Source organism: Pelodiscus sinensis, chromosome 1, assembly GCF_052426305.1.
Source record: "Pelodiscus sinensis isolate ZL-2025 chromosome 1, ASM5242630v1, whole genome shotgun sequence".
NCBI classification, from domain to species: Eukaryota; Metazoa; Chordata; order Testudines; family Trionychidae; genus Pelodiscus; species Pelodiscus sinensis.
Genome location: NC_143052.1, coordinates 229,807,501 through 229,820,011, shown reverse-complemented (window position 1 = coordinate 229,820,011; position 12,511 = coordinate 229,807,501). Strand labels below are relative to the sequence as shown.

The 12,511-nt window shown below is 42.6% G+C and overlaps 1 protein-coding gene across 4 annotated transcripts in view; it reads left to right on the top strand.

Moving 5' to 3' along the window:
* LOC102454764 (cohesin subunit SA-2-like) overlaps nucleotides 1-12,511 on the top strand; it is a 105,940-nt gene that overhangs the window by 17,774 nt on the left and 75,655 nt on the right. For all 4 annotated transcript variants that reach the window (XM_089775361.1, XM_075916026.2, XM_089775360.1 and 1 more), the window contains 3 exons: nucleotides 1,622-1,693; nucleotides 3,818-4,022; nucleotides 10,159-10,310. In XM_089775361.1, coding sequence (XP_089631487.1) covers nucleotides 1,622-1,693; nucleotides 3,818-4,022; nucleotides 10,159-10,310 — 429 coding nt within the window. The remainder of the gene's footprint in view (nucleotides 1-1,621; nucleotides 1,694-3,817; nucleotides 4,023-10,158; nucleotides 10,311-12,511) is intronic.

The window sequence follows — 12,511 nt, the reverse complement described above, 5'->3', positions numbered from 1 at the left end:
TTTTTAAGAGACCTTAAGGCATTTGAAATGTTGGTAATGCTGCCAGACAATACAGCCACTCTCCGAGTTATGAACAAGTTACGGACCAACACTTGGTCCGTAACTCGAACTGTTTGTAACTCGGACCCCATTGAGTTACATGTGACCGCGCTGTTCGAAAGCGCGGGTCACGTTCGTAACTCGGGGACTGCATTTACGACCGCTCCATGGGAGCTTTGGTCATAAGTGCGAATGGTCGTAACTCGACCGTTCGCAACTTGGGGAGCGGTTGTATTGCTGTCCTGTGGTTTGGCAAATTCTCTGGTTTGCACCACTTAGATACAAGGGTGCCAGACTAGAGAGTTTCAACCTGTAGTTGTCAGTTGGAACTTACAACTTTTTTCCTTTCCTATTTTGTTGATCGTATGAATTTGCATTGCTGTCCTACTTATGTGAGAGCAATAATAATATGAATTAAGGATGGCCAATCACAGTCCAGACAAGATATTTTATTCTAGGGATGTAAAATCCTGTCTAATTGGTTAACCACTTAAAATTATGTTTAACTGGTTAACGGATTAAAGGGGGCATCGGTGAAGGGGGACTCTTCCAGCCCAGCCAGAGGAGTCCCGCCTGTGGAGTGCCTGAGCTTCCCTTGGACAGAGGCTGCTCTGCTGTGATGACTGGAGCAGGCCCTGTATGTGGAGGGCCCACCCTGTCTGCTGCAGATGGGTAGCTGCTCCAGCTCCGACTGGTTAACAGGTGATACTTACCGGTTAACTGGTTAACCTTTTACCTTCCTATTTTAATGGGTAATGCTTACTGGTTAACCAGTTAACCTTTCACATTCCTGTTTTATTGCCTGCATTTACTAAAAAACTGTATCTTTAAAATGACACCTCCACCCCTCACTCCTGCCTGGGTAATGAGGCCAGCCCCCGTTCTCTTTTGCCACTTAACTTACACTCCTTTGAGGATCTTTTTCCAGTGCTTGCCCTCTGAGTTTTTTGCCAAATCACCACCATTCTCATCTTGGCTGTATATCTCCTTAAGCCCCTCCTTGGAAATACCAGTAAATTGAAAAGTCTGACTCTGTTCATCTTGGACTTGAGATATGTTGCTCTCCTGGAATGATTGCTGTGTTTTACTTCATAATGGCCCTGATCTGGCAAACACCCAGGCCATGCCTACCCAAGGAACACTTCACAAGTACAGGAATACAAGTATTCCATACTCTCAGAAAACTCCTCGTTTGGCTAGCTATTTCACGATAGCAAATAACTGAATGTTGCAGATTGATACATATTTAAATTTAAATGAAGTAGATTTTGTCTCCCAGAATAAACAGTGAAGACTATAGTTTGCACATTTCAGGACATAATGTTTAAATGAAACTTGCCAGTGACTACTTGTCATTACAACTGCATTTGTCTTTTACTGAAGTACACATTGGTTTTAGCTAAAAACAAGTGATATAAAAGGGGATTAGATTGTGTGCATGTGCGTGAGATGTATTCAGTCTAAAGCTTAAATGACATCTTTTAATGTGATTCACAATTGGTATTTTTAGGTAGATAAAATTGTTCAGAATCACTTTTGCAGGTTCATCAAAGGCTTTTATAATTTGTGTTTTGCATTCCAGGAAACAGGATTGCAATACAAGAAATTTATGGCCTATCCCTGGATTCTGACTGTTACTTGGCCAGTGGATATGGTAAATAACTGCATTTTTTGAATATCCTTGAAGTAAAGATTTCAAATGATGCATATATGTGAAAATTGTACTTAATGGTGTAGTCTAATGCTCCAGTACTGAAAATCAAGTGCAGTGATGTTGCCTGTGTGACTGCAGAATTGCTTTAAATAAATCAACTTTCTTGATTTATGGGGTCCCCATTCTGCAAGAACCTGAGCACACAATGGCTTTACAAGAGTTGGAAGTGCTCAACAGCTTGCAGGATTGAGCCTTATGTGAGGTACTGTAGGACTATGGAGCTCAAACATCTGTTTGAACGGAGTGTGTACCTTGAATGGTTTCCAACTGTGTTTCCTTTCATCACCCCCCTCATCAACTAGCTTTTCTTATGTGTTTATTCTCCCCATGCACACCCTTAAAAATTCCTTTCTTTAGATAATATTTTGGAAGAGCCACTGTCTAGTGAAATTTGGCTTAAAGTTTAGTTTTCAGAAAAATAATCTTGCAAAATTGAAGAGTAATAGACATTTCTGAAACTTTAAAAAGAAAATTGCAATAGAAACAACTATAAAATGCCCCCTTAAAAAATTATAAGTACCCCCAGTACCTAGAGTTTTCACACACAATTTTTTTCTACCATTGCAACACATTTGTTTAAACATCTTAATCATAGCTGAGCGGGTGATGACATTTTTGGGTGTAAAAATTACAAAAATAATAAAGCGCTGTAAAACTTAAAACAAAAATTCAGTTTTCTCCCAATTTCAGTTGTGTTGACGTACTCCCCCAACTTCTCCTGAGCCACCCGTAAGGGTACTCGTACCACTCATTAAGAAACACTGGTGTAGACAAGACCTCAGCCACAATACTCCTCTTAACTGCAGCTGTCTACTGGATTGTGAGACACCCTGTACCTCATGTTCACCACTTCTGTGATACATTGGGCAAAAAGTATGCCCTGGGAGTACGACTGTAAGTTGGGCATGGAGGTCATGAAAGTTGCAGATTCTGTGACTTCCTTGGAGCCCCATGATTTCTGCAGTGACCGGTGAGATTGTTCCAGTGGCCACCTGAGCAATTCAAGCAGCCCCTGGGCCAGCTGTATCAGCTATTGCTTGGCAGTCTTAGTTCACTGCACTCCCCCAGCAGCTAGAGTTTGGGTGTGGGAGGGGCTTAGGATAGGGGGGATGGGGCATGGATGGGTGGAGGGCCCTCGATGACACTTGTTTCAGGGAGGCTCTCCAGCAGTGGCAGCATCTTCCCTCAGCTCCATGCATGCTGCTTCTGCTCACAGGCAACTCCACTGCAGGTCTCATTTGCTGTGGAGCTGACGGAGGGGGGTGTCTTCACTTCGGGGGAGACACAGAACCATGTAGTTCCAGCCCCGCCAGTTCCCCCTCCCAGCACCCGTGGGTGGTCCTGGGCTTTCCCCTGCAATGCTGCCTGGGCTGTCCTGCCAAGTATTCATGGCACCAATGGGCTGCTCAAACCCTCACCCCAAAGGTTTTAGTCAGGGGTTTACAGTACAGGTAATAGATAGGTCACGGGTCATGAATATTTGTTTACTCCCTGTGATATGTCCATAACTTTTACTAAAAGTACCTATGACTAAAGTGTAGCGTCACCTATGAATTACCATTTGAAAACTTCTTATCTGCTGAATATTATTATTCTCTTGAAACGTGTGTAAAAATAGGAGATTTTGCTATATGACTGCTACTGAAATATGTTTCCTGGGTAATGCCCACAAACCATTTTCTCAGAGACAAAGACATACTGGCACACCTGCCTGGGGTTAAAAAGCTGTGACCTGCTTCACTGCCCATCCACCAGCATGGGAGAAAGTATAAACAAGAATGAGAAATAATCGATGAGTTTGTACTGCCCAGGGTGCTACGGAGCAGCATCAGATGCACATTTCTGGGGAGGAAGGCTGGGACTGGGGTTGTGCAGGTGTCTCTCCCTAGCTAGTCCATGGTTAGCTGGGCATGGCTTTCCTGTGTCTGGGAATGATTTTACATATTTGTGGCTGAGAGTGAGCAGAGCATGAAGGGATTGCTGTGCACCAACAAAGTAGTGTAAAAGACATTCCAGGATGGAGAGACTTTCAGTTTTTATAATTATTTTTTCCTTCTAATACAGGACAATGAAGATTATCCACTCATCAAACCAGGATCCTACTGGAAGAAATTTAAGGCCAACTTCTGTGAGTTCACTGCGGTACTAATACAGCAGTGCCAGAACAGCATCCTCTATGATAGTTACCTGATGGACACAGTCATCTCACTGCTCACAGGGCTAGCAGACTCCAGGGTCAGAGCATTCAGGCACACCAGCACTTTAGCAGGTAAGTACAACTCCCGTTGCTGTCACAGTTTTCATCAGAGACTATGGGTTTTGGTGACTCTGTGTGTGTACAATATAGGTCAACTATGAAAAGGACTGTAAGCTTTCCAAGGCAGGAATTGTCTTCCTTTGTGCATTAACAATGCCTAGCATGTTATGAATGGCACACATATTTAAAATGTGTTCAGGAGTATTTTGGCACCCAAAAATTCTTATTTGAAGAGGAATTTTGGAATGTAGATTTTCCATAAAGCAGATGAGTTGCATTTTAACATTTAGCAAACTCTTTTGTAACTGCTCAGATAATTAACTTCAGAATTCCACTGTGTACTGGAAGTTGTGCATAAGCAACAGTTGCTTTTCATTGTTAGTTTTTTGTCTCTAATTTTCTTAGTACACAGGCCTGTACTAAGAAATCTGTCATTTAAGAGATTTTTTTTACAATACCCCTATTAAAAATGAATACTTTTCTAGCTTGCTTATCTCTTACAGCATGACAGTATCTAGGTTAGCTTATACTTTTAAAAAGTCAGCAATTGGCCACAGAACAGCCTCTCTCCTCCTTTTTTTTGTCTTTGACATCCCTGCCCACTGACAAATGGAAATCTAGCTGTTGATCTGAATTAACAAAAGTAAACATACTTTATACAGTTTCATAAAGACTACAAGACTCTGGTGCACATGGTCTTGAGCTCTTGCATGGATTTCACAATATTTCTTTGCATTTGTGGAAGGCACTTATTCTGTAGCTTTAGATAGATGTCCAGAATTGATTCATTTTTCAGTTAATTCACCTGGAATTAAAATAGCTACCAAAATAAGTATATCGCCAAGAACAGAATAAAACACCTTCTGACAACACTTTTGTTTCACAGCCAAGTTTAAAGAAATATTATTCCAATATCTGTCTTTTTGTTGATTCTACCTTTGATTGTGATCTTAGAGACTAAGCAGGGCTGGGTTTGGCCAGTATGCTTGTGTTTTTTTCATAAGACTGTCAATGTATTAAACACATTAACTCAAAAATATTAACTGTGATTAAAAGTTAATCATGATTAATTGCATTGTTAAACAATAGAATACCAACTGAAATTTATTACATATTTTTGAATATTTTCCTACATTTTCAAATATATTAGTTTATATTACAGCATAGACTGCAGAATGTACAGCACTCACTTTATAGCAAGAGTTCTTGCACTTCATTGTACAATGACCTATTTCTGACGACAAAATCTACATGACCCCAGGAAGGGAGGGTGAAGCCTAAGCCTTGTCCTGGTTGGGATGCAAAAGCCAAATCCAAGCCTCGCTGCCTCTTGAGCTTCAGACCTCAGTGGTGGAGCTCAGGCTTCAGGTTTGGCTCTGAGCAGTGAGGCTAGAGCTTCAGCTTCAGCTCCAGGCCCAGGCAAGTTTAATGCCAGCTCTGGTGACCCCATTAAAATAGGGTCCCAATGCACATTGGGGCCCTGACCCATAGTGTGGGAACCGCTGCTTTATATTTTTATTTTTGATTACAAATATTTGCTCTGTAAAACAATAAACAAAATAAGTAGTATTTTTCAGTTCACCTCATACAAGTGCAGGTTAAACCTCTGAGATCCAGGACTCTCTGGTTCGGCAAAATTCGTGGTCACAATGGCGCTAGCTGGTGGGGTCAGTGGATCCTGTGGGGCACTAGAGCCCGCAGCCAGCAGGGCAGGGAACCAGGAGGGGGGAGCCGAAGTTTGTGGGGCAGTGGAGCCTGCAGCTAACAGAGACACCAGGTGCTCCAGGGGGATGGCAGGGCTTCCATGAGCTCTGATGGGGCTGCTGCAGCTTATAAGGTGGGAAGTCTAAGGAGAGGAGGCTAGGGAGAGGAGCCCAGCGGGGAGGCTGGCACCCCCATCTCCAAAACCTCCCTTGGTTCGGCAATCTCCTATGTGTGGGACTGGTAAGGTGCCATACCAAGGAGGTCCAACTTGTACTGTAGTGAAATCTCTTTATTGCCAAAGTGCAACATATAAATGTAGATTTTTTTTTTTATTACATAACTGCACTTAAAAACAAAACAATGTAAAACGTTAGGACCTGTCAGTCTACTCAGTCCTACTTTCTTGTTCAACCAATTGCTCAGACGGACAAGTTTATTTCCATTTATGTGAGATACTGCTGCTGGCTTCTTATTTACAATGTCTGCTGTCAGTGAGAACAGGCTGGCATTGCAATGTATCGATGTGCCAGATATACTAAACATTTGTATACTTCTTCATGCTTTGGCCACCATTTCAGAGCACATGCTTGCATGCTGATGATGCTCGTTAAAAAAAAAGAAGCATTAATTAAATTTGTGACTGAACTCCTTGGGGGAGAGTTGTATGTCTCCTACTCAGTTTTACCTTCATACTGCCATATATTTCATGTTATAGCAGTCTCGGATGATGACCCAGCCCATGTTCATTTTAAGAACACTTTTACAGCAACATTGACAACATGCAAAGAAGATATCAACGTGAGAGTTCTACAAATAGCTACAGCACTCGACTCAACATTAAGAATTTGAAGTGCCATCCAAAATCTGAGAGCAATGAGGTGTGGAGCATGTTTTCAGATGTCTTAAAAGAGCAACACTCCAATGCAGAAACTACAGAACCTGAGCCATCAAAAAAGAAAATCAACCTTCTGTTGGTGGCATCTGACTCAGATGATGAAAATGAACATGTGTAGCGTGTGCTGCTTCATTATCAAGCAGAATCCCTCACCAGTCTGTAATCTGGAATAGCAGTTGATGTATAAAGGGACACATGAATCTTTAGTTTATCTGGCATGTAAATATCTTGTGACACTGGTTACAGCAATGCCATGTGAAGCCTGTTCTCCCTTTCAGGTGACATTGTAAACAAGCGGGCAGCATTATCGCCTACAAATTGTAACTAAACTTGTTTGGCTGAGCAAGAAGTAGGACTGAGAGGACTGGGAGGAGCAAAAGTTTTACATGGTTTTATTTTTCAACTTTCATAAGGAGATTGCATTACAGCAGCAGTTCCCAACCGCTGGTCTGTGGACCAGCAGTGGGCCATGAACCCCTGCCTGCTGGGCTGCAGCACATTGCCCGCTCATGCCCCCAGCTTTTAATTAGTCTCTCCCCTCTCCCGGGGTTCCCCAAAAGGGAATTTCTTTCCCACCCACTTCCCCACGCAGCAGTAGAATGAGCTGTGTGGCTGGCATCCAGTGTGCTGTGGTTGGAGCCAGGGCATGATGAAGCTGTCCCTATTGGGGCAGCCTCACCGTGGCCCCAGTTCCAGCTCTGGTGGCTGCTACTTGGCCCCGGCTTGTGGGGCCACATGGAGAGTGGCTGCAGCACTCAGCTAGGGCCAAGCGCCAAGTGGAAAGTGGCTGACCTGGCCACCGGGGCCAAGCGCACTAGGAATTGAGGTAGGTGTCAACCTTTCTTGACCATATCAATGATATGAGGTGTGAAACCCAGAGAAAACAAACTGAGGATTTCACTCCCAATAATTTCTGCAGTAGATGCAGCATCAAAACAGGCCATTGGATATGTCATGGTAAGAAGCATGATAATTTCATAATTCTCCATTCTGGGAAAGTGATAGTGAGTGTGATGGATAAAAAGTGACTCATTATAATCCTCCCAAATTGGGATATTTTTCATCCTGGCATTTATAATGTGACTGCAGTTGCTGCGTTCTCATTTTTTGCCACCAACCTTGATGGTTTAGCAAATCTAATTCTGCAGTGCACATGTAACCCTCCTTGTATAACAGAGATTTACTCTGCAACTGAGTGACAAGCAAGGGCTTCACAGCAAGAATTCCCATATTATGTTTTCAGTGTTAGAGAGGTGAAGAGAAAAACACTGTTCTGAGAAAATATTCTTTTATGGTGGAAGGAACAAATTAAATATTTTGGGTTCTTTCTGGGGTATGAATTGTTTTTAGTGAACCGAACCTCTCATCCACAGCTTCAGACTCTAACCTTGAAGATACAGTATAAGAATTTACATTATTTTATTATTTATTTCTAGTAGTGCTCTCAGTGAGATGACTAGGGCTTGGATTGACATTATTCTGTTTAGCTTTTTTCTCTTTCCAGGGACTTATCAATGTCTCTTGGTTTGGAAACGTGTTTGGTTACATGTCTAACAAATGACTTCTTAAGGGGACTTGCCCCCCTCCCCACTTTTTATTAAGTTAAACAACTTTTAAAGGAGCTTATTAATGGAAAGGGTTTTGTTGTGCTCTTTATTTAGAATTTCAGGTCTGGAGGATTCTGTGATGGCTGAAGAGCTAGTGGGATAACACCAGAAGTGTCAAGGGCCCACTTTGAGAAACACCATATTAGAAGAATTAGTAAATTAGCTGCAGGTATCCCTGTGATTTGTTGAAATAAGGAACAAAAAGGAATAATGTTACTGATCTAAGGAAAGGTTCTTCTCATTTGACTTGCTTGGTTTTTAGAGCTTCAGAGTGAGGGATTACGACATAGGGCAGTGTTTCTGAAAGTGTACCATGGAAGCACTTTCTGAAACACTTTAACTGGCTGCCCCGGTTTGTTTATGTGCCGGTGCTGCGGCCATGGAGCCTCGCAGCTCCCATTGGCTCCGTTTCATCCTTTGCAACCAAAGGAAGCCGTGGGAAGCGACGTGGGCTGGGTCTCCACTTCCCGCGGCTCCCCTTGGCTGCAAAGGACGAAATGGAGCCAACGGGAGCTGCAAGGCTCCGTGTCCACGGCACCAGTACATAAACAAACCGGAATGGCCAGTTAAAGTGTTTCTGAAAGTGTGTCCGTGGTACACTTTCAGAAACACTGATAAAGGGGAGTAGGTGATATTGTTTGTGATCAATACCATATGTTGGCCAGTGGGTTTCCTCTGGGTAGCCGGCTTGGCTGGTGTGTGGAAGTCTGGGTCTCCTTTTTAGCCCAGGAAAATTTAGGGCATGAGCCTTTGTGGTGCCAGTGCCTTCCATGTTTTCTTTGAGCTTTAAAGTTGTGATTTGAGCTTGTTACGTCCCAGGACACCTCTCCAGGGATTTTCTAAGCAATTTGGTGAATTGCAGCTCACGTGCCCCAACAGCACATAAGGAGTTAAGTTTTATCTTTGGTCCTTTCTGGAGGCTCCCCTCCGACAGGCAGAATTTATTCAATATCCATCCTAAACCAAAAAGATGTGCTTTATTTTTAAACACAAAAGAGCATGGGCGTGTTCCCTGTAAGGTGCATGTTTGAGCAGCCATCGAGGAGCGACTCAGATGCGTGAAGGGCGGCTGCCCTTGCGACCCAGTTCTCCTCCCTCCCCGCTCAGCGGGAGCTTCCCCTTGGCCTCCAGCTGCTCCCAGCCAATGCTAACACACATTATTATTGTTATACATTATTAAGTGCATAAGAAAATACGAATGTGCAGAATTTCAGCATAGTCAGACTTACTAACTACTGCCTCTTTAATTCCGGTGCAGTTGAGATCAAAGGTTTGGACTGGAGAATACTCTTTAACAAGTATGAGCAACTATTTTATTGTTTTTTAAAAATGTTTGCGTGCAGCAATTTTTTAAATTAACTGTCATGTCCCTCCTCCTTTGATTTGCCTCAAATACCATGGGTTACGGTTACTATGATATGTATGGTGTGCATACAGATGCAATGTAAAATAACAAGTGACCTCTTAAAATAACCACAGTGAATATGCAAATACACAATACATTAATTACCATAATGAATATGCAAATATTTCAGTGCCGCTTTGCCAACAGTTTTTGAATGAGTTTGCTGGTCCATGGTATGAAAAAGATTGGGAACCACAGCAATGCAGTACTTGTATGAATGAGGAGAGTAGTTGTAAATTGAAACATACTATTTACCATTTTTACAGTGCAAATATTTGTAATCAAAATAAATATAAAGTAAGCACTGTACACTTTTATTTGGTGTTGTAATTAAAATCAATATATTTGAAACTGTAGAAAATATAAAGGATAAATATTTAAATAAATACTATTCTATTATTGATTAACATTCTAATTAATCATGCAATTTAATTATTTTAATTGCTTGACAGTCCCAGTTTTTTAACATGTTGAATATACTTTATAATGTGTACCTCTGAACTAAGGCTTACTTATTTGGTTTCTCTTCCTTTTCAGCTCTGAAGCTTCTGACAGCACTTGTAAGAGTAAATCTAAATCTTGATGTCAGCAAATGTAATGCTCAAAGGCTGTATGAAGTGGAGAAGAACAGGATTTCTGTCAAGAGGACCAATCACAGACTGGACCAATTGGAGAGGAAAAGGAAAGTGGTGGGTCAGATTTGCTATTTGTGATGGTTGAAGATGAAGTAATAGAGGTAGCTGTTTTCTATCTGCTGACTTACACATGTTTTTCTAATACTTGAAATCTAGGGAGGTGATATTTACTAAGCACCATCAGTGATAGCTTGCAAAGCCATTCTCACTTGTCATGTTCAGTGCTACATTGAAGGACACTCCAGACATGTCACACACATCTATTACTACTTTCTGTAGTCATGAGCAATAGCATGCATAGTATTCTTTGAGGTCTCCGTTTTGATGGTAGTCTCTCAAAACTGAGGATGTGACTGGTCAGTGTATTGGCGTCTCCTTTGTGCACATCTGGTATTTTTGACATGTATATTCGTATGCACACACACAACTGGAGTGTCACAGACCATGGGCTAAATCCTCAGATTATACTCTGGAATTTGACCAAGAATATTGGAATTTGTCACTGCATGAGCACAGGATTCTTAAAATACCACATGATTGCAATTTAAACTATGGCTCATCTCTCTCCTGCTGCTTGGACTCCGTTATTACTTCCCTGTCATCCCGACAGCCTCTTGTGTCCTACATTCTGCAACATGGAAAACTATCTTTTAGGTACTGGCATAGTTTGATGCTTCACAAATGTGAGCCACAGTTGCTGCCCCCCTGAGCTTACAGTCAAGTACCTTAGACACAATCTTTGAACTGGCTCCATATGTACAATTGTTTTGTTTATGGGAAGAGGTAATTTCAGTGGTGAAATATGGCTGGCTAGGACTGGAGAGACAGACCAGGGTGAATGTGTTTCCTGATTCCCTGTGTCTTGGGTAAATCAGAGGGAAAGGGTGGGAGTTGGAAATTACTTGTCACCTTCATGGCATCTTTATTAAACAGAAATGATAGACTATGACTAAATGATCGGTTATCTCTGAAGACCAGAACCAAATTTTCAGGGCTTGGTCATGGTACACAATGGACTATTTCCTCCAGAGGTATTCTGGGGATTTCCCAGCTTCTGACTTTTCTTCTGTCACATGTAAGTGCATTACAAAGACAACTTAGACCTATGTATTAGGGATGTGAATGATTAACCAGTTAACTTTGTCTTTGTAATACACTTACATGTGACAGAAGAAAAGTTATAGTTAACTGGCAAGGGAAGGGGCTAATGTTTAACCAGTTAACTAATTAAACTGGATTTTACATCCCTACTGTGTATGCAAACTAGTTGTGTAATGGCATTTATCATTCCTTCTGTATATTGCTGGAACATGGTTCTTTTCCTCAATCAACATATTAAGTGAAGTAACCTAAAACTTGGATTTATAATTGATACCTGTGACAGAGTGTATCAACCCCGCACTGTAGTTGACAGAGTCACCTTGGCTTAGCTGAGAGAGTCCCACCCCCACAGCCCTGATGGGCATGCTCCAACTGGAGGCTGGTTATAAAGGCTTCTGGAGCAGCTCAGTCAGGGTTGGCTGCTGAAGGGGAAGGAGATGCTAAAGGAGCTCCAAGGGAGAAAGCGTAGCTGGACCAAGCAGCGGCAGCTGGGCTGAGAGGTGTTACCAGAGCAACCACAGGACTGGATGAGAGTATGGAGAGGATGTCTGCCTGGATCTGGTAGGAAGTAGTCCAGGGTGGGGAATTGCTCCCTGAGTGCTTAGCCAGTTCCCCCCAGCACCATCTCCACCGGGGTTAGGAGAGGCAGAGGTGTCCCTGCTGCTGCACTTCTCCCTTTGAAATGTACAAGAACCGCTCATGGCTCTTGGGTATTTCAAAGGGAGAGGCACAGCGGGATAGTGAGTGTGCCCCCTTATCGACTAATCGAGTAGTCGATGGAAATTCCATCGACTACTCGATTAGTTGATTAATCGAAATTTAACATCCCTAACTGGGACCTGGTGGAGAAGGAGGGCTCAGGTCCCCCTATCCTCTCCTTACATACCCCTGCATGGGGGGAGCTTTACCAGTGCTGACTTGACTAAGGCTGCAGGGCCGTAATACCCTGATTAGAAGGACTTGTGCACAGACTGGGGCCATTGGGCTGTAATACCCCGACTAGACAGATTTGTATATTGACTGAGGCTGTGGGGCCGGAATGTGCTGAATGGAGAGGCTTGTGTAGGGACTGTGGCTGTTGGGGTGTTATACCCTGAATAGAGCGTCTTGGGGATAAACTGAGGCCATTGAGCCATTCTGTAAAGAGATGTGGT